We start from the raw sequence: 27,189 nt of genomic DNA on the forward strand, positions 1-27,189 counted from the left end.
CTCTACATGGGGCTGCCCTTGAGATCCACTCGGAAGCTTCAACTGGTGCAAAGTGCAGCGGCACGGACACTCTTGGGAGTCTCCCGATACTCCCATATCACACCTCTCCTCTGTGCGCTGCACTGGCTTCCGGTTGCCTTCCGTGTGAAGTTCAAGGTGCTAACAATGACATACAAAGCCCTACATGGCATGGGTCCGGACTACCTACGGGAGCACCTTCTGCCAATGTCAGCACCCCACCGTCCTGTGCGCTCCCACAGAGAGGGCCTCCTCAGGGTGCCACCACTCAAGGAATGTCGGCTGGTGGCCCCCAGGGGGAGGGCATTCTCAGTGGGTGCGCCAGCCCTCTGGAACAGCTTACCAACCGAAATCCGGATGGCCCCCGACCTCCGTACCTTCCGACGCGACTTAAAAACTTTCTTGTTCCAGCAGTCCGGCCTGGCATGATAGCGTTAATTGGGGACCCAGTTTGTTTTCACTATTGTTTTTATTATTTTTATTGTTCATCTGTATACCTTCCTTCCTCTGTACACCGCCCCGAGTCCCTTGGGAGAAGGGCGGTTTATAAAAACTAATAAATAAATAAATAAATAAATAATCATGGTCATGTGACTACGGGACACTGCAAAGACCAGAATGTGGGTCAGTTTCAAGCATCCAAAACCTTCACACTTCAAACCCATAAGTGACACTGGGGAGGTCTGTTGTAACTTTGAACAGTCACTACATGAAGATTGAACACGTTTATTTACCAGGTTAAGTAAAATGGATTTTATTGAGAATAGAGGAATCAAGCAAATTTCAGGATCTTATTCTTTTTGATCCTTTATATTTCATAAAACCAGCTCCAAATATAGACACCGGATGGCCCATAGGAAGATTAATAGGTATTGAATTTGTGAATGCTTCAACACTGGAAGTTTTTAAGAGACTGGACAACCATTTCCTGCCTTAGCAGGGACTAGAAGACCTCCAAGGTCCCTCCCAACTCTACTACTATTACTATTACTACTACTACTACTACTACTACTACTACTACTACTACTACGATGATGATGATGATGATGATGATGATGATGCACACAGTCAGCCAGATACTCAAACTGGATTTAGCATTTTGTCTACCTACAAACAAAATAGGGATAGGCAGATGTGGATGTTTCATGGTATTATAGATATTGTCGCAGGATGGAAGCAGTTCCTAGTAAGGCCGCCTTTTGCAATTGAGTAATGGCGAATTTGTCAATGCCAATGGTGTTCAAGTGGTGCTCCAGTTGTTTTGGGATTGCACCCAAGGCTTCTGCTATTATTATTATTATTATTATTATTATTATTATTATTATTATTATTATTATTATTATTATTATTATTATTATTATTATTATTATTATTATTATTATTTGTTGTGTGCAGCAAGGTGATTAATTTTAATATGCACCATACACATCTCACACATGTAAATAGAGGTAGGGCTTTAATTGCTCCAGGTGCCTCCACCATTTTGACACTATTAGTCTTCCCTTTATAGATATTGGGAACATGATAGATGTTGCTAACCATATTTGTCTTTATGCAGAAGAGCTGAAAGAGAAACTAAAAGAATATGTTGATGAATTGAACACACGGAAACCGGGGTTCATTAAGATGGTCCGCCACAGCAAGCAAGAGGGGCTGATTCGATCTCGTGTTAGTGGCTGGAGGGCAGCTACTGCTCCAGTAGTTGCGCTCTTTGATGCACACGTAGAATTCAACGTGGGCTGGTAGGTCTTGCTGCTTCTAGATATGTGTCTTTTCTTGTAGACTTGTAATTAAAAAGTGGGAAAGATGTAATTGTGTATGGAGTAATGATGCTGGGTAAGTTGGTTTAAATATTGGTGGACAAAGTCTTTTTGATTGTCAGTTATGCAATATTAAAAACCCACTATCAATTGACCATCGGTTTCAGTGTAGTTTTAATGTAAGTAAAAACTAAATTTGAAGGCTCACTAATTTTGATATGTTGAAAACCATGTTTTATTCATGAAGAATAGAATAAAGACTTCATCCTTTATGAAATGGTTTTGTTGACATTTGATTGAATCAAAATTACATTATATTATGAGATCACTTAGCTCTCTACATTTTCACCAACTGGATGGTATAATGTAGCCAGAAGTAAGAAGATTACACATATAAACACACACACACAACACACACACAAACAGACAGATATATATCCAAATCCAAGGCCACACTTATCAGAGCTTCAAATACACTGAAAAAAGGAACATAGAGAAAAATCAGAAAATGTAAGCAGGTAAACAATGTGAGTATATTTCCCAGTATTAACTTAGTTTAAGAAGTAAAGATATAGATGTTTAAAGTTCATCACTATCACATGTGTACATATCCACTAATAGCAGAGCAGCTAGTTACAGTAGATGAAATCTAGTGCTAATGTAAAAGTTCAGACTTTTCAATAATTAATCATAAAATTGCCTAGCCAGTTGGTAAGTGCAATGCTGCAGACTTTCCCTGCAATATTCTGGATTGGAATTTCCATCAGGAACATGGTGAATAGCCTTAGGAGAATTTTTATCCCAAGGGGCACTATAAGAGTTGCAATCCAAAACATTTGGAACATTCTCACTTCTACTTTTAAGAACTTCTGTAAAATAGAACCAGTCTGAATACGGTGATGAAGAATGTTTTGGAACATTTAGAATGCTGAAGCATATGTTTTACGGCTTATTTGACTGATCAAATTCATTCAGACCAATGAAGGCTAGTGACCCAGGGTATTACTATGCATGGACTATTATTCTATTAATGTTCCCCATTTTCACTTCCATACAATGCCTGAGAGAAATATAAAAGGTCATTGTTCTTCAGGCATTAAACTGAACTTTAGTTGAGTTGAAAAGACAATGGCCAGAGGTATTTTAACCTGAGAGTTCATGAACTTTCTGAATTGCCTCTCTGCACAATTTGAACTGTCTTATTCAGAAGAACTTTCTTCATCTTGCATGGGAAACTATGTACAGTATGTAGGCTTCTTCATCTGTATAGGGAGAACATCCCTGGGTTCCACAAAATTTAATTGAGAGTCAGATAGATCTTTGTAAGCGTTGTTAGGTTATCAAATGAAAGACCATATAGTCAAAGTGTCTGTTAGAAATCAGTAGAGTTGCAAAATGAAACCCTGAATATGCTGGCCCTGTGCTTTTGAAATATTTTAAAGTTAAGGATATTTGCATGAATATTCAATGACTGGCACTGCCATACGTCTATATATATAGATAAGAGGAGTCCTTGGTGGCAGTTGAGGAGCTTTATGTATACGGTGGGAACGGCATTGTCTTATCATATGAACACAATAGATGGTTTAGCCTCCTAATTCATAATGTATTCACCAGCATTTTCCCCATATACAAACACCGGGGGGATAAATACACGGTGCTCAGGTTGACTGCATAAAGCTAAGAAAGAAGAGATGAGTTAATTCAATATGTTTGTTGCATTGTGCAATACTGCCTGTTTTTTTCTTTCATTCAGTGCTGCTGCTTCAGTCATTATTTAACCTTCTGTAAAGAGCAATTTAAATTACAAACCCCAGATGAGTGTATATTATAGATTTCTTAAATAGTAGTAGACAATTTTGTGGGGCTGATCATAATTCCTAGAATGAGAAGACTTGATAGTTGGTGGGATTGGTCATGTAAACTCAAGGCTATCATACCTGGGCTTCAAAAACCCAGACACCTAATAGCAAAAAGAGTTCTGTATCTCCTGGTTGCCATCTAGTGGCTATCCAGACATTTACAGACCTAGCAAATAATCAGAATGTCCAGAGTTTACTTTCAAAAAATTAACTTGCACTTTTTTTCCAAGCATATTTTTATAATTATTTAGAACTTGACTATACCTTTTAAAACTGGAAGGTAGTCTCCCTGGGCTATAAACACAATAATGTGTCATGGTTGCTCCTTTAGGAGACATTTTCCTCCCACCAATATGAGATACCATTATTTATTTATTTATTTAATACATTTTTTATGCTGCCATAGGGGACGCGGTGGCTCAGTGGGTTAGGACGCTGAGCTAGTCGATCAGAAGGTTGGCAGTTTGGTGGGTCGAATCCCGAATGCCGTGTAACAGAGTGAGCGCCTGTTACTCGTCCCAGCTTCTGCCAACCTAGCAGTTCGAAAGCACGTAAAAATGCAAGTAGAAAAATAGGGACCACTACGGTGGGAAGGTAACAGCTTTCTGTGCGCCTTTGGCGTCTAGTCATGCTGGCCATATGACCACGGAGACGTCCTTGGACAAGCGCTGGCACTTCGGCTTTGAAATGGAGATGAGCACCGGCCCCTAGAGTCAGAAACGACTAGCACGCATGTGCGGGGGAACCTTTACCTTTACCTTATTCCCCATAGACTTGTTTGTTTGTTTGTTTGTTCGTATGACTGCCCATCTCACATGATGTGATTCTGGGCCACATACAACATATCATAAAAAATAATTTTAAAAACTTTCAGGAAATACAAAAAAAATAATATTATTATGAAAAGACTAAGAGAAAGGATTAGATGACAAACAGTGGGACCATCTAACAGGACCACCATTCCCTTTGATCCCCAGACCTTTTCACACAACCATGTAAGATTAGCAGAGATTGGATCAATATCACTTTGGGGGTGATATTTGGTAGTTTATACTTCAAAGCTTTTATACATGGAACAACATAAATGAAAACATCCATAAAAATAATAATTTCTTCAGCACAATTCCAAAACAAAATTGTTTTTATTGAAAGATCTCTAAATGTAAATGATTCTTGAGTCTTTGACCTCCATGCCACTGCTTGTATTATTAGTGTATTGTTACATACTAATATATACAAACATTCTAGCAGTATGCTAATATGTATTAAACAAAATTGGCAAAGACTTCCCAGAGTACAATCTTCTGATATCTGTGGCCATCAGATAGGGCTATTAGAAAAGGGGCTGATGGCAATTTACAGTCCATACAAATTTGCGGTTGCAAGGAAATTCAGCTCCAAGAAGGAGACCCTTGCTTTCTACTGCAGCTGTTTACTAGAGATAGGGCCAACTGCTTCCTCACAGAAAGGTAACTAGATTCTATGCTGTGAGTAACTCAGGAGAGTCAGCAACAATAACATTTTATTAATTCACAGTTTGTAAAAAGCAAAACCAAGTAAACATTCACTCACACATTTCAACAAAAATATAAAAATAACCACCAACAACAAAAAAACAGAAACCTCTGAATAATATATCTGAAAGGCACCAAGCTGGGAAATATGCTTGAATAATTCTCAAAGGCTTCTGACAGAAGCTATGTTGATGTTACCAGTATAAGGACATAATTATGCAAATCCTCCAGTTGTGTCATTTGTGCCAGTTGCAGTGTGGCAAATGCAAATTGCAGATTTTTTTGCCCACTCATGCTTAATTCCTTTTTTTAACCATCTCTAATTGATTAAAAAAAAAACTCTTACTCCGAGTTCATCCTGAATATTCTTTCTCCATGGGGTGGGATAGTTTGCAAAATATGTTTTCTTTTTCAACAGAAGTGGTCCAGACAAACACAATGCTTAAATCATAATGTTCCATCTATGAACATTCTAAACATTCTTTCTGGCTACATCAGTAAATATTTCCTGCATATTTGTCCATTCAGGTTATAGTTTTAGAACAGTCCAGGAGCAGGATTTTAGTAAACAAAATATCTCCTGGTTTCCAAATCAAGCACTATTTGAAGACAACAAAGCCTTCAGTCTTTCCAAATGCAGTACCTAATGTATTGTCTATTTACTTCATTAATAGCTCCAATTATACTGTATTTTCTATTAAAATAACATCAAGGGAGGCATGTGCTACATAGAAACTAGTGTTCCATTGCTATGGGAACTTTGAAACAGTCTGTAATTAAATTTCTGCTGTTTGGAATTTGAAAGGCCAACACGGATTACTGTTGTGATGTTGAGTCCATTAGCATCTATCAGTTATTTGTGTCCTTCCCATCTGTTATTTAGACATTTTAATTAACAGCTTCCCTTTCCCCCACTTTTGTTTCTATTTTGATGTAAGACATTAAAAGGATAGAAGTATTTATTTAGTAAATAAGGTCCATGGATCAAAGGTAAGAATCATCTGTTAAAACAAACTGATTATCTTCCTTTTCTTAAGGGCTGAACCGGTACTCACCAGGATAAAAGAAAACAGAAGACGAGTTATTTCTCCATCATTTGATAATATCAAATATGACAACTTTGAACTAGAAGAATACCCACTATCTGCCCAAGGATTTGATTGGGAGTTATGGTGTCGATATCTAAATCCACCAAAATCGTGGTGGAGGTTGGAAAATACTACTGCTCCTATAAGGTAATGTGCATTTGTGGGCAAATTTTCAGGAAAAGCAGAATTAAAAGGCCCCAAAATAATAAAAGAAAATAGCCAGGTTTTGGTCCTTTAATATGGTTATATACTATACCATGTTGGGTTAAGGCAATGTCTATAAGCACCACATGGTTGTCATGCATATAGACTCCAGAATGAAATTGAAATCATTTAAAATTGTTAAAAAGTCTAAAATCTTATGAAGTCATACTGCTTATGAGGTTTATGGTCTCCAGAGATTTAGACAGGAAACACCCAGGTCATCACATAAAATTGTGAAAGCATATAGTATTTGAAAGGTTGCTGATCCATAGATCCATAACTTCTATACAATAATCAATCTGGCTCAAGTACACTAAAGCTGCTTTTGCAATATTACAGCTGAGGCAGGTCTTCACTTCTGCAATTATATCTTACAGTAAGTGATGTCATGTACATTATTTCATAGGTTTTCCACAATAATCATAATATCAGCAAGAAATTGACTGGAAGAAATATCAAGTTATTTTCTGCAACAATCACTAGGCTTTGTGTAAATGTTAGGAAAGCATAAATGTTAAGAGAAGAGTTTGTTTGTCATCAACCATATGCTGAGCATTAACTCTACAATCTTGGTAATTCCCTTGTCCACTTATGACATTATATTTCTTCACTAATTAAAAAATAAATAAAATGAAAACAAAAAGGAGGAAAGTCAATTCTACAGTTGAAGTATTCTAAAAGAGTCCACATTTCAAGTGCTAGTTTCATAATTATGGCAGAAAACTAAAAATACATTTCCATCTTGAAGACACCTGGAACAGATTCCTGTCAATATTTAAATGAGAGAAAACTGGAGCTGCTCTACAGCACAGTACTATATATCCCTATATAGGTACTATCATGTAGAAAAAACATACATTTTTAATTTCAATTTGATGAAAAAAAATGTGTCTTGTTTGTTTGCAAAGGAGAAGAGTATTTTATGAAATTTGCATGGATGGAATATTTTGTTCTAGTTCCAATTTAGCTGCAGAAGATTTCCGCATGAGCGATCTGTTTTTCCAGCAGTCTGGCTTCTTATATTTCCATTAAATCTCAAGGGAAGCATCATAAGGCATAACCTTCTTAAGGACATTTTTAGTTTAGGAAGTTAGAGCATCTAGAGAAGCTTCAGACTGATAGGAAAACATGTAACGAAAAACAACAGTATTAGCCTCCTGCCACTGCCAGCAAGTAAAGTAAGCTTCAAAACTCTTATAGAGAGAAATTCAAAATGAATTCTGAAATCCTGGGAATAAAGTAGCAAAAACTTTGACATACTGCAGGACAAAATTTGCCATCATATTAAAAGTCAATAAGAAATAAGATTACTGTTCTATACTTATATCAGTGCCTGTGGCTCTTCTGGATTTCATACAGAGAGGTCCACAGAGGGTTAGGTACGAATAAAAAAGGCACTATCATGATAGCGTGACAGAACATTCATACCTTTTGTATATACATCATGTTATTGCATGGATGAAAGTGGCAGAGCTTATGGCACAGCGCTCCTTATCATTTTGAAGAAAGCTTTCAATCCTGTGGACACCTTTGATTTGTAGTGCTAACTTATAGATCACAAGGGATATTAAAGGGAGATCAATCATGCAGATGGCTGAGGGATACTACATAATGTCTAGAAACTCACTCCAGGATCTAAAGAAATGAAATGTGAAAGTTTGGAAGCTTATGGCATAAGGTAGTTAACGGTCTGTGACTATCTACTGAAGACATTTTCACTTCTAGTAAACTTTTTATGTCATGACAAATTGGGATAATTTTCACGACATGGTTAGCTAGACCAGAGGTCCCCAACCTTTTGGGCACCAGGGACCTGTTATGTAGAGAGAGATTTTTCTGTGGACCAGAGGTGGCATGGTTTTATCTGCTGCCTGCATTTCACGGATGGGACTTTTCTTGTTTGTGTGCCCCAGTTGCTGGCATGCCGCAGCCCAGTACCAGTCAATGGACTGGAGGTTGGGGACCCCTGAGCTAGACCATGTCCCCATTAAATAGTTATGTAACTACGATCAGTGGCTTTTCAACAGTTTAGTGTGCTGGCCAAATGTAAAACTAGTTTCAAAATGTAGTCATGCTATTACACTTATAAGTGGAATAACCACTAACTGTGATTCCATATTGTCACATGGAATGAAGAATAGGAGGTGTTAGACATGTTCATCTTAAACAGCAGGAATTGTTTAATGCTGTTTCATTTTTCCTATCAAAATTTAATTACATTAGTAATTTACCGTATATACTTGAGTATAAGCCGAATTTTTCAGCCCACTTTTTGGGCTGAAAAACTCCACTTCGGCTTATACTCCAGTCAACAAAAAAAAAGAACTGTCCCTTCGTTCGGAACAGGCTGCTGAGAGAAGCTGCCTCGCCTGCTGCGCCCCCAACAACCGCCGCTGCCGCTTTCCCCCCCCCATCGCTCACCCGCTGCCCCCGAAAATGCTGCTGCCGCTTTCCCCCCCCATCGCTCACCCGCTGCCCCCAAAAATGCCGCTGCCGCTTTTCCCCCCCCATCGCTCACCCGCTGCTCCCGAAAATGCCGCTGCCGCTTTTCCCCCCCCATCGCTCACCCGCTGCTCCCGAAAATGCCGCTGCCGCTTTTCCCCCCCATCGCTCACCCGTGCTTTCCCCCCCATCGCTCACCCGTGCTTTCTCTCCCCATCGCTCACCCGTGCTTTCTCTCCCCATCGCTCACCCGTGCTTTCCCCCCCCATCGCTCACCCGTGCTTTCCCCCCCCATCGCTCACCCGTGCTTTCTCTCCCCATCGCTCACCCGTGCTTTCCCTCCCCATCGCTCACCCGTGCTTTCCCCCCCCATCGCTCACCCGTGCTTTCTCTCCCCATCGCTCACCCGTGCTTTCTCTCCCCATCGCTCACCCGTGCTTTCTCTCCCCATCGCTCACCCGTGCTTTCCCCCCCCATCGCTCACCCGTGCTTTCTCTCCCCATCGCTCACCCGTGCTTTCCCCCCCAATCGCTCACCCGTGCTTTCTCTCCCCATCGCTCACCCGTGCTTTCCCCCCCCATCGCTCACCCGTGCTTTCTCTCCCCATCGCTCACCCGTGCTTTCTCTCCCCATCGCTCACCCGTGCTTTCCCCCCCCATCGCTCACCCGTGCTTTCTCTCCCCATCGCTCACCCGTGCTTTCTCTCCCCATCGCTCACCCGTGCTTTCCCCCCCCATCGCTCACCCGTGCTTTCTCTCCCCATCGCTCACCCGTGCTTTCTCTCCCCATCGCTCACCCGTGCCGCCCCGAAAATGCCGCTGCCGCTCGCCCGCTTGCTCGCTTCCTCGCCCGGGGACCAGCACCAGCCAGCCAGCCCGCCGGCGAGAAGCCCGGCCCGGAGGTGAGGTGAGGGAGCGGAGTCGCTCACCCGTGCTTTCCCCCCCATCGCTCACCCGTGCTTTCTCTCCCCATCGCTCACCCGTGCTTTCTCTCCCCATTGCTCACCCGTGCTTTCTCTCCCCATCGCTCACCCGTGCTTTCTCTCCCCATCAAAGATCCTTGGAAGTAATGGTTGGAAAAGTTTGCAAGTCTTTGGGAAAGTTCAAGAAGTGAAAGGAATACCCTCCTCTTGAAAGACCAGATAAGGCAGACAGGGAGATGAAGAGTTCAACCGAGTTTCCTCTTTTGTTCAGGCATCTGCACCCGTTGCTTTTAAACTCGCCGGGCGCTGCAACGGCACCCGTTTTCCCCGGTGAGTTTTCCCTACCTGGCCCCTGCAGAATCGCGGCGGCGCCCCCGGAGAAGCCTACCCCGAGGCTGCAGCCGATTTTTCTTTCTCCAAGACTCTGCCGCCCAGAGCGTTGTTTCTCCCCCTCGTGCGTGCGTGGGATGAGGCGAGAAACCAACAGCCTGCGTCCGTCTCTCTTTATGTATATTTCTGTATATATCTTATCTCGGGATCTAGACCTTTCGAAGGAGAAGGGGCGGCTGGAGTTCGTGAGTTGCTGTGGGACCCAAGGGTTGGGGGAAGAGAGATGGGAGGGAAAAGGGGAGAAACCTGCCGCTGGCTAGTTCTTTGTCTGATCGGGGGAGCCTGAACAAAAGAGGAAACTCGGTTGAACTCTTCATCTCCCTGTCTGCCTTATCTGGCTTTTTGAAACGCACCACCGGCTGCTCCGTCCAGAAGCCCAGATTCGGGAGGGCTGCTTGGCTTCCACTTGAGCCCATCTATGTCCGCGGGCCCCCCCCCACTACCCCTAGACCTCCGCCGCCGGCGGAGGCTGGATCCGCGCTCCGCAGCGGCAGGGCGCGGATCCAGCCGGCGGCAGAGGCTTGTGGAGCACGGATCCAGCCTCCGCCGGCATGCAGGCAAATCCTGCTAAAGGGCTTTCCCCCCCCCACTGGATCCGCGCTCCTTTCTGCAGCGGAAAGAAGCAGGCAGGCAAGGCACGGAGATCCGGAGACCTGCCGACGTTTGGGGAGGTTTGGGGAGGTGCCCAAACCTCCCCAATCATCAGCAGGTCTCCGGATCTCCGTGCCTTGCCTGCCTGCTTCTTTCTGCAGCGGAAATTAGCAGGCAGGCAAGGCACGGAGATCCGGAGACCTGCCGACGTTTGGGGAGGTGCCCAAACCTCCCCAATCATCAGCAGGTCTCCGGATCTCCGTGCCTTGCCTGCCTGCTTCTTTCTGCAGCGGAAAGAAGCAGGCAGGCAAGGCACGGAGATCCGGAGACCTGCCGACGTTTGGGGAGGTTTGGAGAGGTGCCCAAACCTCCCCAATCATCAGCAGGTCTCCGGATCTCCGTGCCTTGCCTGCCTGCTTTTTTCTGCAGCGGAAAGAAGCAGGCAGGCAAGGCACGGAGATCCGGAGACCTGCCGACGTTTGGGGAGGTTTGGAGAGGTGCCCAAACCTCCCCAATCATCAGCAGGTCTCCGGATCTCCGTGCCTTGCCTGCCTGCTTCTTTCTGCAGCGGAAAGAAGCAGGCAGGCAAGGCACGGAGATCCGGAGACCTGCCGACGTTTGGGGAGGTTTGGGGAGGTGCCCAAACCTCCCCAATCATCAGCAGGTCTCCGGATCTCCGTGCCTTGCCTGCCTGCTTCTTTCTGCAGCGGAAATTAGCAGGCAGGCAAGGCACGGAGATCCGGAGACCTGCCGACGTTTGGGGAGGTTTGGGGAGGTGCCCAAACCTCCCCAATCATCAGCAGGTCTCCGGATCTCCGTGCCTTGCCTGCCTGCTTCTTTCTGCAGCGGAAAGAAGCAGGCAGGCAAGGCACGGAGATCCGGAGACCTGCCGACGTTTGGGGAGGTTTGGGGAGGTGCCCAAACCTCCCCAATCATCAGCAGGTCTCCGGATCTCCGTGCCTTGCCTGCCTGCTTCTTTCTGCAGCGGAAATTAGCAGGCAGGCAAGGCACGGAGATCCGGAGACCTGCCGACGTTTGGGGAGGTTTGGGGAGGTGCCCAAACCTCCCCAATCATCAGCAGGTCTCCGGATCTCCGTGCCTTGCCTGCCTGCTTCTTTCTGCAGCGGAAATTAGCAGGCAGGCAAGGCACGGAGATCCGGAGACCTGCCGACGTTTGGGGAGGTTTGGGGAGGTGCCCAAACCTCCCCAATCATCAGCAGGTCTCCGGATCTCCGTGCCTTGCCTGCCTGCTTCTTTCTGCAGCGGAAATTAGCAGGCAGGCAAGGCACGGAGATCCGGAGACCTGCCGACGTTTGGGGAGGTTTGGGGAGGTGCCCAAACCTCCCCAATCATCAGCAGGTCTCCGGATCTCCGTGCCTTGCCTGCCTGCTTCTTTCTGCAGCGGAAATTAGCAGGCAGGCAAGGCACAGAGATCCGGAGACCTGCTGACGTTTGGGGAGGTTTGGGGAGGTGCGCGCGCACCTCCCCAAATCTCCCCAAACTTCGGCAGATCTCCGGACGGCGGCGGCTTGGGAGAGGTGCGCGCGATCCTGGAAGCACCGAAGCCTCGGCCGCGCGCAAGTCCTCGGTAAGCTCCGGGCGGTCACTTGCTTCCGTCTCCTGAGGGAAGGGGGGGCGACTGGAGCGGGCGTGTTTCCTCGCCTGCTGGGCGCCGCGATTTGCCCGGGGAACGCGCGGGCCCCGAATGGCAGCGTGGAGCGAGGAAGCGGACAGCCAGGGCTTCCCCGAGAGCCGCGGCCACACAGGGTATTCCTGTGTATTCAGGCTTGCAAAATGGCGGATCGAGCCTCTGCTGGCGGCGGAGGCTTGCAGAACGGCGGATCGGCTTATATTCGAGTCACGAACTTTTTCCAGTTTTTGGGGGTGAAAATGGGGGTCTCGGCTTATACTCGAGTCGGCTTATACTCAAGTATATACGGTATTTATTTGCAAGTAAAGGGAAGAACACATTAATGGAATAAATAGAATCAAAATATGAATGCTTAGGCATTAACATCTCTTCAGAATATTCTTGAGGTACTTCTATTGTAGTCTTCAGAATATTCTTGAAGATACTTCTATTCTAGAGTAAAAGAAATTAGAAAAAGGCTTATTACAGATCTGAAGGATAATATTAGTGATTGACTGATGTTTTCTTCATTTCAGCCTCCTATAGTTTTGTTATCATCGCAGTGAGTCTGATCCGCATAAGGAGGAGAAGGGAATTTTAGGACTTGTGATTTTGGAAATCTTATGAACACATCAAGAACATATGTCTCACTTTACCACAGCTTGATCATCATTGTCATAATGAATGCTAAATTTTTTCTTCTCTTCTCTAACAACCCTTGAACTCCTTTAATGAGAATCCATTTGTCCCCCATGCTCTTCTTCTGCTCACATAATGATAATAGTGACATTTCTGTCTTTGACTCTGCATGTCAAAGTATGCTCTAGGATTTTTTTTAAAAAAAGAATTAACACTCTTTTCTTCCTTGATATATAAATACCATGGGGCCCTGACTCCTACTTTAAGAGCATTCCAAACTCATCAGACTGATTGCCAAAATGTCTGGTCTTTCCTGAAGATATATTCCGGCATGGCATGACAGTAAATGAAATGGCTGCAGGAGGGTGGAAGCACAATGAAATGAGCTTTTGAGGACCATAAGCAATGGAAACACCATATTGGGTTCAAGGGGTATTGAATACGTACATCAGTCTTATATTTTGATAGCATTGGAATCCTGTATGTTTTACCAAGTGTTACTAGTTTTATTATGGCATTATCTGTGTTTACCTGTGGTTGTCTGCAGGTATGTGTGTGGCATATGAAAGACCAAATGGAGATGTATGAAAGAAAGAATGTATGAAAAGTTCAGTGTGGGTGTCTTTTCTATATATATGATAAAGCAGTGTAGCACATCAGATTCAAAAGAAGAGGATGCTTTTGGATGCAAAAGAGTGGACAGATCACAACTCCTTCAACCAAACACATACTTTCTAGGGAATTAAACAACAAACTACAAAGGGCACAGTTATTTTAAGGAGTTGCAAAACAAGTGTCCCATGTGCTCCAAAGCATATTTTAAATCTGAAGTGTTACGCTGCTCTATCACATATATAGAAAAGACACCCACATTGAAGTTTTCATACATTTAACAGTGTGTACATGTTAGCACATACGTGCTAATACTATGCTATTTTCATACTCATCATGTGAAAACCAAAGAGGAAATATTATATGCATAATGCAGAGTTTGTCCTTTCTTTATATGCTACGGTATATAAATTGATTAAATTAATAAATAAATACCACAACATGGAACATCTTACTAGTATTAAAAATGAGTGATGATTTTTAACTAGCCCAGAAAGGAACATCTTTGTCCATGTCAAAAAGCAGGGTTTTTTTTATAAAGTTCATGTTAATTTAGCTTATAACTGAAGATGAGACAATGAACTGCTCTGAGTTCATGAATTGTAGGCTTGCCTTAAATGATATACATCCAAAATCAATCTGTATGTTTTCATTATTTCTTTTTTTTTCAGGAGTCCGGCACTGATTGGATGTTTTATTGTAGACAGGGAATATTTCCAAGAAATTGGTTTACTGGATGAAGGCATGGAGGTCTATGGTGGCGAAAATGTGGAACTTGGGATCAGAGTAAGGAATCATCCAAATAAACAAGTTCTTTTGATCTGTTTATCCTTGGTATATGTAAGCATCACAAACAATAAAGACAAAGACTTAGAAGTATGCATTTTTTACAAGATTTAGTGATTTTTGTTAAAATTAGCCTTCAAATTCAGTGTTGGCAATAACATTGTTTATGTATTGGAAAGCTGAAGAACTCAATATTACTGAATGCAAATAATATATTCCTGAGCTGGATCTTTCATATTTGGCTCCTTTCATGGGAAAAGTAAAAAACTGTATCACCAAACGTATTAAACATTAGCAAAAACTGTTACTATTATATATCTTTTCAAAAGATATCTAATTAACTTTTGGATTATGTCCTTGAATATTCCAATCCATGGTCATATGCTCATAAGATTTTAACTACAGTATATGTATTACCATTTTAGTCTACACTAGTTCTGGATCATTGCATTGTCCTCTACTATGAAGTGAACTTCCAAAGCTGAATGTGACACCAGTTTTTTATTTTTAATATTTATGATATTAATAGTTTTATTACAATTTTCATTTTCTTTTATTATTGATATTATTTTAATTCTTGACTGGGTGTGCCAGACTTCGGTATAAGATGGGGAGTTATATAAATATGTTAAATAAATAAATAATATAATTGCATTTAGCAGAATATGTACCTGTATCAGTTGGGAATTTTCAACTGAAAACTATAATCCTCCAGTTCTTTTGATCAATGTAAATTACTTGAAGTCGTCAACATATTTCTAATATTTATCAGTAAAGGTAAAATTTGAACATATCATATTTCCTTGTTGAGACAGGAAAGCTCTTTATGGGAAATTGTTTTCTTTGTAGCCATTTTGTTTAGAAGTACATTTGCGTTCACAGGACCACTGATTAGCTCTATTGAGATACATTGATTTGAATAACACTTAGTCACTAACTTGTATAGCCTTGAAAACAGAATTACTGCAAAATCAAAGTGTAGAATTGTTTACACATTTTAAAAAGTGGTGAGCCTATAAACATTTGTTGTTATGCAGAAAAAACTGTTTCACCAAGATATTCATGCTTGTTTTTTTTTTAAATCCCATTTATATCCCGCCCTTCTCCGAAGACTCAGGGCGGCTTACAATTTTAAGCACAAACCAATATGCTTAGCAATAGCCTTCATTCTATGTATATGCCTGCTTATTAGGGCTTTCCCCCTCCCAAGCGGCATTATTACAAAGTCAGCTTATTGCCCCCAACAATCTGGGTCCTCATTTTACCTACCTCGGAAGGATGGAAGGCTGAGTCAACCTTGAGCCTGGTGGGATGCGAACCTGCACTAATTGCAGGCAGCTGGTGTTACTTAAGGAGGCATTAGCCCACTGCTCCACCAAGGCTCTTGGTTTAAGACAGTGGAACTATTTTAGAATCAGACAAACGATGAGATGGATGTGTCATTCTTTCTCTGGCTTTGCTGAAGGTTATTATTCATAATGATACAATTTCTATTCCACAGATAAGACATGTAGATTAGCCACAGTCTATATGCTTTTGGTATCTTAACACTTCCCTCACAAAATATAATCTTGTTGCATTTTAGCAGGCCAGCTCATTTATAGAGTAAGTAAAAGTACTCCTAGGAAGATAGCAGTTTCTTTATTCAAATTGTTGTATTAAAAACAAACAAACTGGGGCTATGTTTTATAGTTCAAAACCTTATTCCTTCAACGGGGCGGTTTGAACTAGAGACAGAGAGTTACTTATGAAGAAACATTCATTGATTTATTGATGTTCATGATTAACCAGAGGCAAGAAAGATTCACCTAAAGAGATGTGGGGTTACAGAACCTCTTTATAGACATTTAAAAATCAAGCATTCATCACATTTGGGTATATTGCAATTACACTGGTTCAGCAAAAAATTATTGGTTTAATTTCCTCTACAACTGGTATATTTGATTACTCTTTTGGTTTCTATGAGCCATCTATTGAATGCAAGGTAAATTAAATCAACACTTTAAAAAAAATAGAGGTTCTTTAGTGCAAGGGGCATTTTACATTATTCCCCTTCAGATATTTTTCTAGAAGAGCTTGGTTCCCAGCACTGCCACCATAATTCTTTTCCCTGTTAATCTCCAAGCAGCTGCTTTACATTCTTGTGGATAACACTTTCACTTATCTTGTTAGCACCTTGTTATTTTAACAATGGCTACAAATTCCAGATGACTGCCTACTTGGCTGTCTGCTCCATAAAGTCTTTTAAATAGTATGTCTGTTCCCGATTCATTGTTATTGTTATCACTAATGTTTTAGGGTTCCATCTAACACTCCCACCCCAAGTATTTAATGCAATAATTTTTTCAATAATTTTACTAAAAGGAGAGGTAACATTATACAAAATTTAATTGCACACATTGCATCTTCACCTTCAGTGGCTTATATTATTGTAATTGATAGTAATTGTCTAAAAACCACAGTGCATTTCAAGGCACAGCTGACTGAGATGAGTTAAGAGAAATAGACTTCTGATATATCCTATCATTCTTGATTGGTCATAAGCTTGTGATTGGGATCCTATGCTGTAACCATCATCTTATATCTGACAGAATAGTCTACAGTGCATCCTTTGCCATTAATCATTTGCTTGAAACCACTGAACAGAGGTATCTGAAAGCATGAGCGGCATATCATAGCAATATTTGATTGTATATGATTTCCACATATTAATCCTCTAGACTAGAGCAGGGATGGGCAACTATGGCCCCTTTACAACTCCATGGCTGGGTCAGGAATCTGGGAATTAAAGTCCACTGGTTGTAAAGGGGCTATATAGTTGCCCACACTTGCTCTAAAGCAGGCATGTCACTCATGATGTCACATGATGTTGCGCGACATATCACGACTTTTTCCCCATTGCTGGCAATGGGTTGGGCGCAGTTTCAGTATGATGCATCTGGCCCATGGGCTGGCAGTTTGACATGCCTGTTCTAAAGGCTGTAAAATTCCTGCATAGGTTCTTGGGGACATTTCTAGAAAGAAACAAAAATGTTGGGTAATGTTCTTATCTACTGTAGATAGAAGAATATAATTTTTTGCCTTCTGGAAAGCCAAGTCAGAGGTTATTCTAACCTTCTTTTGAGGTTTTTTCTCTCTGTATTAACAGAATATAGTTGGTGGAAGACTTAATGTCTTTTCCCAACCTTGCTTAGCATGTTGGTTGTGACTGTATATGGGGAAAGCTAAACTAGAATCAAGTAGGTATGCTTTAATTTTTTTTCCAGACCATACTCTGAATTTACTCCTTGCAGGGAACAAACATCACTTTCTCCAGAATATCTTTACTGCAGCAAAGTTACTGAGCTATATTACAATGTATTAGCTAGTAGTGCATTTCTGGGCCCACATCAAAAGTTGGTACTGGCTTTTAAATTTTCCACAGATTAGACCCAGCTGAATCAAAGGACGGTCCACTCATATGATTCTGTTTTGGATGGCCTTCTTTTCGGCCCATTACTAAATACCATAACAGATTAATTAGCCCTTCTAGCAGATGTTTTGCACTGCTTGCTCATGTTTAGCATGTTGTCAAAGTCCTTCTCCAACATTGTGTTTCCAAGCTATGAATCCTCCTTCTTGTATTTATACCTTACATTTCTCTTCACTGAATGTGATACTTTACATTTCCCCCTTTTGAAAGCAAACCCATGATGTTTAAAGCTGAAAATTGTGTTTTTATTTTTATTGTTGTTGTTAATGTTATTGTTGTTGTTGTTATTATTATTATTACTATTATTATTAATATCTTCCATTCAGTCATATCTAATTCTTGCAAATCCCTGTAATTTTCTTGGAAAAGTTTTTCCTAGGGCTTTGAGAAGGTGATTGGCCCAAGGTCACCCAGGTGACTTTCTGCCTAAGATGGGACTAGAATGCTGCTTTCTAACCTGATGCCTTAATCACTAATCAAAACAGCTGTCAAAAGAAGACACAATTGTCTATGTAAAACTTCATACACAGTGAAGGCTGCAAAAGAACTCTACAGTCACTTTTATTCTATACTCTCTAGTCCCTGTTTTTCCTCAGATTAATAAATGTCAACAGATAAAAGGGCAAATTCTTTGCAAAAGTATATTACAGACAAGAGATGACTACAACTTCCATAGAAGCAATCAGTGAGTCAAGACAGAATCGAAACAGTTCCACAGAAAGCTGGCTTCTCTTTTTGAATTTGTACACTGTGTGTTATGCTGAGTGACTTGATAGCTCTGTACACTGGCAAGGAATTTAATCAGTCATCCTTATGAGACCTTCCTAATAATTTTCATGACAGAATATGGCCACAAACCTCTCAAGTAATATTCTTGGCAGACAATTCAGCATGCTCAGTAATGATGTTAACACTGATGGACAAGGCAAGATAAAGGCACATGATTTGGTGTGACTAAAACTTTGGAACATCTGCTGAATCATTTAAAGAATTAGGTGCAAGGGTAGCAAAACATTTTCTTCTAGCCGCATCAAAATACATTAGAGTGCTTTAACAGCATCAAAATAAACTACAAGGTTATAATGGACTGATAATTCCAACAGTATATTTAGCATTTCACAACATGTTCTGAACTAACCTTAGCTGAATATAAATAAATGAATATTTATAATGCAATCTTATGGGAAGCAATAATACAATAGTTGTTAGACAATACAAATGTCTTTTGTTTTTGTTTCCTGTGTAGAATAGGTCTGCAACTAAGAAATGAATCTTGGGGAAGTTAACAAGATCTCCATTTGCTTATGAACAATACCTTCCAAAATAAAGGGAAAAGATTATTACTATTCCATAATTTTAAGATAGTTAGATTAAAAGTCATGGATTGATGTTTGTATGATGAAACATTGCCCCCTGGAAAATAGTCTAAAGAACAAAGAAAATAAGAGTTATGATGAACATGAAAACAATGACTTTAAAAGTAGAGATTTAAGATTTGTTCCTAGCTCAAAATGCACAACAGGAACAACCTGAGAAATACTGTCTGGAGATTTAGAAAAGTTTTAAATTGCTCAATAAATTTGAGTGATTATTTTAAAACTACAAAAAAATTAATCCCCATCATTCCAGAGATAGTAAACATCCATCAAGACCAATAGTCATTAATAAACTAATGTTCCATGACTTTGTCTGATCTCTTATATTTAAATGTTTAAATTTTTAAAACATTAAAACATTTTAAATTAAGGTGAACAACCTTTTAGTAAGCCTCCCAAACGTTTACCTGTGGAAGACAAAAAACAAACAAACTCACATGGATTTTCTGTTTTGGTGAAAAAGTGTCATATTTGTCCTTTTGTAAGGTTTAGTATGAAGCTGTCTTGTATTTCTTGCCAAAAATGATGGAAAACTACGCTAATGTCTTTTGGACAGAGAGGAAAAAATATTGAGGGTTTGCAGGCAATCCTACCAAGACAAATTATCAGCCCGTTTTAAACTGGGCAAAGCCTATGTATAGAAGAAAATATTGAATTGGAAACATTGAATTGACCTTTCTACCATTGCTTTGTAAATCTGATTAAAATAAATCATATTTTAGTCCTAGATAAATGTGCTTAGGAAAATGCTAGTGATAGCTCTTTACTTAACTACTTAAATGTTGTATCTGTTCTTGGTGTTTCTGGGTTGCTAAGAGAAAGACAATCCAATTAACACATGAGCCCAATGAAATGATCAGTCCCTAGGGGGCCTTAAGCCATAAAAACAAAAGTTAAGCATATTTGTATTGTTTTTCATATGTAGAGGAACATTTACTGGCCATCATGAAATGTCTTTTTCCCTACTTTCCATATATACATTATGTTTTAATTAATGTGATGTGATTGACTGTAGTGGAATCATTTTGTTTGCTGTTATTTTACTGTTGTCATATGGTGTAACAGCATGTCAGAGATTGTTCACAATTGCAGCTCCAGAGGTAGCTTCATTGTGCTAGAATGGTTCCAGTCTACTAGGATGATATATGCATTTACAAAGCATTTTGTAGACATATGGCTTCAGCGACTTGCAGTATTTATGAATAATAATTACCCCACGAGGTAAACAGCCAATATATCCTTTATAATTGCATAATTATAACATGGTTATTAGCCTGCTCTGATTACTCTTATGTCTAGCTTATGAAAATGAGGATACCGAGGCTTTTAGACTTGCAAATGTAACTACAACAGAGTGCAGATAACCATAAAATGAGTTGCATGTTGCATCAATATGTCAGAGAAAAGCACTATACCACAATCTTCAGTTAATTTTATAGAAAGTCATAAAAACAATGTTCCTCACAATGAACTGAGTTTATAAATAAATCATCATAACAAGTCTGCCCATTATAAACTGCATGGTAGGCCATTATTTCTTTTTCAAAACCTTAACTTCAGTAGCAGGGCACCGCAACTTTCTGATACTTTGATCATTTAACTTTCACCTTTCACCTTTTTGCTTCAAATACCTGTCTCTTGCCTCATTGCTGTAACATAAATCACTTTATCTTTATTATTACTTGTTATAATTCCTTTGCACTTAGTTGCTTCTTCCATGCCTCATTGTACTTCAGTATTCCTTTGTTCCCTAGTCTACTGGGTAATGGGAAGGGGGGGGGGGAAATGGTGCTGTAATGTTAAGTTTTTTCTTTTTCTCATGGACTAATTAGCATTTCACAGAAGTAGTTCCTAAAGTGAACAATAGAAATCCAGTAGTCTTCTATTCACATAAGGTAAGGAGGAGAGGTCTCTTCCTGATTCTCCCATCCACCTCCCACCCAGTTGAAGAGAATGCTAGCTAGGATGAGTCTGTTGCCTAAACCAAGGACATTCAGAAGGAAAAAAGCATGACGCAGGTTTGCATAAAATGTGCACATGCTACTACCGGTATTCTGTTGTGATGAGTTGTTTTGGATTTCTATTCAAATAATTGAAATTATTTCTCAACCTGCATCTATGGATTTCTTTTTTTAAAAAAAACAACAATATTGTGTCTCAATTCAGTGAGGATTGTCTTCATATGAGCAGAGCGCCTGCTTTGTCTCCCATCCTGAAGCTAACTGTTGATGAACAATGAGAGAACTCTGTTCTAATGGTGTTGTGTTTTGTGTCTCACTGACTGCTAGCCATTCTCTAGAGATTCAAACAGAGTTCTTTGCTTGCTACAATGGAGATCTGTTTCAGTGCATAGTATGCCCTTCATCTGGATTTGTAAGGAAGATCAAAAAAAGATTTCATAGGTTACTCTCATAAATAAGATTGTCAACAATACACCCTCCAGTACAAGTCCATAATTGCTAGGTGTTAAGAAGCAGGCAAAGGTTCCTCCCCCACAGTTGATGAACTAGTGAGAAAAAACTTCAACAGCAGCCTTTTTTCTGTTGATGATGTAGAGCAGGAGTTTGACATCTGAAATATTTGCTAGGATTTAGTTGAAGTTTCCTCAGTATATTTCCATGGGATTAGAATAACTACAAAATTGCTTCATGGCCTGAATATCATGAACTCTATTGCCTGAAGGATTGGGGGATATGATTTCAAAATTATTGGCATTGCATGATAGAAATAGCCCTATTTTGAAAGTAGTGTGAGAATTATTTTTCTGTCACTGTGTTCCAACGCCTTTTTCTCTGTGCAAAGTTGATTTCAGTGGCTGGCTCAATTTGTCTGTGTCATGCCTCCAGTGACACATTTTTTTTCTTCTTTTCCTTTCCCCATGAATGCCTTAGTAGGCTTCCTGTAGTTACAGCAGGCATAATTTTACATAGTGGCAGCATTATTCATTGTGTGTCAATTATCTTTATGATCTCAGTGTTTGGGGGAAAGAAAGCACATTATTAAAAAGTCCTGCAAGCAAAAAAAAAAGGTGAGTAACACAGTATCTGATCTAAATACTAGTTTGACCCACACTAAAGAAAAGGGGCATCTTTCACTTTTTTGCCACTTTTTTGTCATTGGATCAATGAATTTGAATCTTTGTGGGTTACAGTGGGAGAGAGATGAGTATATTTTAATATACCAAATCCAGACCCTTTCACTGAAAATTGCATGTTAATGATTATAGATTGAAACTGAAGAGGGCAATTGGAGGAGTGTCAATTTCATCATGAAGTAAATTCAGTAAAGAGTTGGTGAAGCTTCTCCCTAGAAATTTGAACAAATTCTGCAAGCAAATATTAGGCAAGCATACGGCTGGCTTATATTTCAAAGAGTTCTTTAACTTCAATACTTCTTTTTCCATTTCCCTTTAATCTGTGACCATTCTATCGTTACTCTTCTCTTCGTCTATTCTGTCTTAGTTCATGCCATCTCCAGTTCCCTTAATAATTATTAATTGATTTTTAAGAGAAGGAGAGGAGAAAACAAAATAGAATACAAGATTAACCCATTGTTATTTCTTTACATTGCTTTCATGTCTGGACACAATGAAGACTATTGCCTCTGATGAAATTGAATAACAGAGTTGGAAGGGACCTTGGAGGTCTTCTAGTCCAACCCCCTGCTCAGGCAGGAAACCTTATACCATTTCAGACAAATGGTGGTCCAATCTTTTCTTAAAAACTTCCAGTGTTGGAGCATTCACAATTTCTGGAGGCAGGTTGTTCTTGTTTCTCCTTAGTTCTAGGTTGCTTCTCTCCTCCATTGCTTCTTGTCCTGCCTTCAGGTGCTTTGATGTATAGCTTGACTCCCTCTTCTTTGTGGCAACCCCTGAGATAGTGGAACACTGCTATCATGTCACCTCTAGTCCTTCTCTTCATTAAACTAGACATACCCAATTCCATCAACCATTCCTTATATGTTTTAGTCTCCAGTCCCCTAATTCATCTTTGTTGCTCTTCTCTGCACTAGCGGTGCAGAATAGTGGCCTGATTTGAGGACAGGAAAATCTGTACTCTCCAAACATCCCAATAATCCCCCAAAATCCAATATTATCTAGCAGTTAATGAGACTAACAGTTCTTATTCAGTCACTGATTTATGTCCTGCTCAGTTATTATTTAAACCAGACTAAATAAACCCCTGCCCAGCTCCACTGAGATCATTCAAGTGACATTGGCTTCCTATAGGCAGTTGGGTCTTTGTTGCAACTGTTTTCAGAAAGAAAGCTAGTCCTTTGTGGAATTAAACCTAGTTCTAAAAGAGTGCCAAATTGAAGCCCTGTAAAAGATGAAAGAAGCAGATTGAGAAGAAAAGCATGGAAAAAGCTATTATCATGCTTATGAAGCTTAGGATATTATGCCATGTCCATGCTTGAGTTACATTTAGCATGGAATAAGCAGACTATACCTGCATGGTGGGAAGACATTTATACAAAAGGCATTAATTCACCATTTAGAGTCCTCCTCTCATATTGAATTCCTGGAATTTTTTTCTGGAAGGTAGTTTATTTCATCTATGTTTTATAATCATAGTTGGATGGAGATTTTGAAAATGTCTGACCATATGCAAGCCTTTGGAAAAGTATGAAATATATTTTTCAGATGTGGTGCAACTCATTCTAGGCATTAAACAGAACTATCCATAGCTTCTGCAAAGACTGAGTTGAAAGGGTTCCACTGGGCATGAGGCACACGTGGCCACAGAAATGTTGGTAGACTACAGTTCTCACCTACATAGAGAATGATAGTTTGCATGGGTCATGCTGTGAGCACACAGCAAAGGCAGGCTCTAACTCAACATCTTGTTAGGTTATTTTCTCTGACACAGTATACATTAGTTCAGCCCCAAACCAGCCTTTTCTCTGCATCCAGTATAAATTCTTAGTTCCTTTTATTGTCTTTATCATACCTATCATGGAGTCAAGCAATGGATAATAAGCGCATGCTTTTGTTTTATTTTTTGTTTATTTTTGGATGCTGGATGCACTTAGGCCAACATTTGTAAAACATTAGTTGCATTAATCCTTATAAATAATTAGACCAGATTTTGATTCTGTTCTGTGCAGCCAGCTAGTATCAGCCCTTGCCTTGACAGCTTCTGCTTAACATTTAAGATCTGAAATGAATTCATGCTTCTTGAAGCAGTGTAATTAATGAGACTGCAGAAATAGAACAAAGACTGACAGTGTTTAGACAAGAAAGAGAAGACCCACAGGTTTGATTAATTGGAGTGTGCCAAGGAACTGAGTAATTGCTGTTTACAAACCATATTGTAGCACATGTTAAATCAGGCCAATTGTGTACGTGTGTATGTGTATGTTATAAGCAGGTGCAGTTTAATTTTGCAGTTAAACAATAGAATTATTAGCAAAATCAAAGATATGGTAAAATGGAATCTTGAATGTTGCCTTCCTTATTTCCAGTTAATTAAAAAGATCAGGACTATTCAATACCAAGAGTTGTTGTTCAGCCCCCACTGTACAGATTTACACTTCACTGCGCTTCAAGAATTAACAGTAGCATAATTTGACATTTTATATATATGAAGAAAAATACAATTTTCACACAATATACTGATGTGTAAAAATGGGAAAATGCCGTACAGTTGTTCCTAGGGAACTTGACATTTTCCTCTCATTAGCTTGGAGGCAGCCTTGAGAATAACAGATTAAGGAATGTAAAACAATAGGAAATCTTATTGCCATCCTTTGAATGACTGTGAATGAGGCTGGGTCAATGAGACAGGCCATCATTTATGAACCCATCTGCTTACAGACAATCCACTGCTTTAGGTGGGAATGCAAAGAAATGAAGTTCATGGCACCAAAGATATCTCCAGGCTTCTAATTTAATTCCACAGAGATGCCAAACTTGGTCTCACAATATCTTCAAGTTGTTGGTCATTGGTATAAATCAATTATGCACCATAATGTGAGAAGTAGCAAATGTGATCTACATATTTGTGAAATTCCAATGTATGGAAGGAACAGAACTTGTGGCTAGTATAATCCATCTGTACTGTGTATAACAGAGTAGAGGTGAAAATGATTTTTTTCAAATACAGGTTTTTATATGTTTTGTTCATATCAGTTTTATGAAATTGGACCTCTTCTATTGGAAATTACAATTATAAGGAGATACTGTTCAGTTCTCCTAAATTTTAGACAATGATTTGGGAGGAAAAAAAGTAATTATGCATTTGGTCTTAATTGGATAATTGAATGGTAAAATGGTATTAATACTCTTAAAACCAGATTTTCAAATGTCCATCTTATTAAGTCAAATAGTAAAACCAGAATATAAGTATGTTCTGATGCCATTATGTGGCATGTGGTAGTCAGAAAAATAACAAAATAACAGAGCTGGAAGGGAAGTTGAAGATTTTCTAGTCCACAGGTGTCAAACTTGATCATGTCACGTGACATATCACAACATTTTTTGCCTTTGCAGAGCTGGGGTGGGCATGGCCTGCACATAACACCTCCGGCCCCGGGGGTCACCAGTTCAACGCCCCTGTTCTAATCCACCCCCCTGTTCAAGCAGGAGACCCTACACCATTTCAGTCAAATGGTTGTCCAATCTCTTCTTAAAGACTTCACATAAAAGCAATTTTATGGCAATTACAGCAGATGGTTAAACAACACATAGAAACCAAAGGAGTAAAAGTCAAGGAAAACACCTCAATTTGGCACATAACTAATATTTTTCACTGTGTATTCATATTCAATTAAGGTAGAACAATAGTGTTTCTATAACCAGTGCTTTTTTTGTAAAAGAAAAAGGTGGCGGAACTCACACATGGCATACAACCCACCTTGCCTACCCTACAAGGTTCCATCCAAAAAAGGTGCCGGAACTCCGTTCTGAGCGTTCTATGAGAAAAAAAGCCCTAAATATAACAATCAATATATAAGAGGCAGCCAGTTACCAGAGAATTAAAACTCCTAATGTAACGTGCTACTTTAAAGAAATGGTGGAAGGGATAAATTTACCATTCCTTTTACTTTTAATAACAGCATCTAAGATTAGTTCTGCAAACCCTGGGAAACACCAAAACATCCTAACATATGGACTGAATAGAAAAATATGGACTTTAACATTTACTGTGAAATTTACTGTGTTGTAAGCCAATAGAACCCAAACAAAAATCAATCATATTCATAAATGTTTGGCATGTTATGTTTCAGGATAGAAACTTTTATCTGTTTTATCCTTATGATTGCATTTTTTTTACTTTCTGTCTCTATTTTCTATTATAATCAATTGTGGGTTTTTTGTATTATATATATAAAAATGAAAACAAATGATATGTACTGCCAGAGGAAAATCTATTAACATTCACAAGCATTCTTTATTCTTTGTTATTGTATTAAAGCAAAAGAGATTTTAGGTACTTTTTAAAACATTCTTCACAAATATCTATGATATTAATAGTGTCTTAATGCTTTCCATAACAGCTTGATATGAGACAAAAAGTGCCCCATTCTTTGTTTTCACTATATAGCAAAATTCTAGAGATAAAAAGGGAAGCTCTTACTAGCATAAATGGTGAAGTTAATATAAGATGGAGGAACAATGAATCTTTTGTCTTCTAGTATATGCTGGATGTAATTAGGGAATGACTCAAAAAAAAAACCTTAAAAAAGAGAAAACAGAGCATCATCCTTATAAACATCCTGAACTTTTCGCATATTTGACTAGTGTTTGATGTTATTAAATATTTATCCCAGTGTTTCTCAATCTTACCAACTTTAAAATATGTGGACTTCAATCCCCAGGATTCCCCAGCCAGTGTGCTGGTTTATTGTATTGTAGCCAAATGGTCTAAATATGTAAAATAGGT

The 27,189-nt window shown here is 39.8% G+C and overlaps 1 protein-coding gene across 1 annotated transcript in view; it reads left to right on the top strand.

Moving 5' to 3' along the window:
- GALNT18 (polypeptide N-acetylgalactosaminyltransferase 18) overlaps positions 1–27,189 on the top strand; it is a 328,962-nt gene that overhangs the window by 253,085 nt on the left and 48,688 nt on the right. Inside the window, exons 4-6 of the mRNA XM_081314130.1 lie at positions 1,577–1,760; positions 6,192–6,389; positions 14,344–14,458. Coding sequence (XP_081170256.1) covers positions 1,577–1,760; positions 6,192–6,389; positions 14,344–14,458 — 497 coding nt within the window. The remainder of the gene's footprint in view (positions 1–1,576; positions 1,761–6,191; positions 6,390–14,343; positions 14,459–27,189) is intronic.

Source organism: Vipera berus (genome assembly GCF_964194415.1).
Source record: "Vipera berus genome assembly, chromosome: 1".
NCBI lineage: Eukaryota > Metazoa > Chordata > Lepidosauria > Squamata > Viperidae > Vipera > Vipera berus.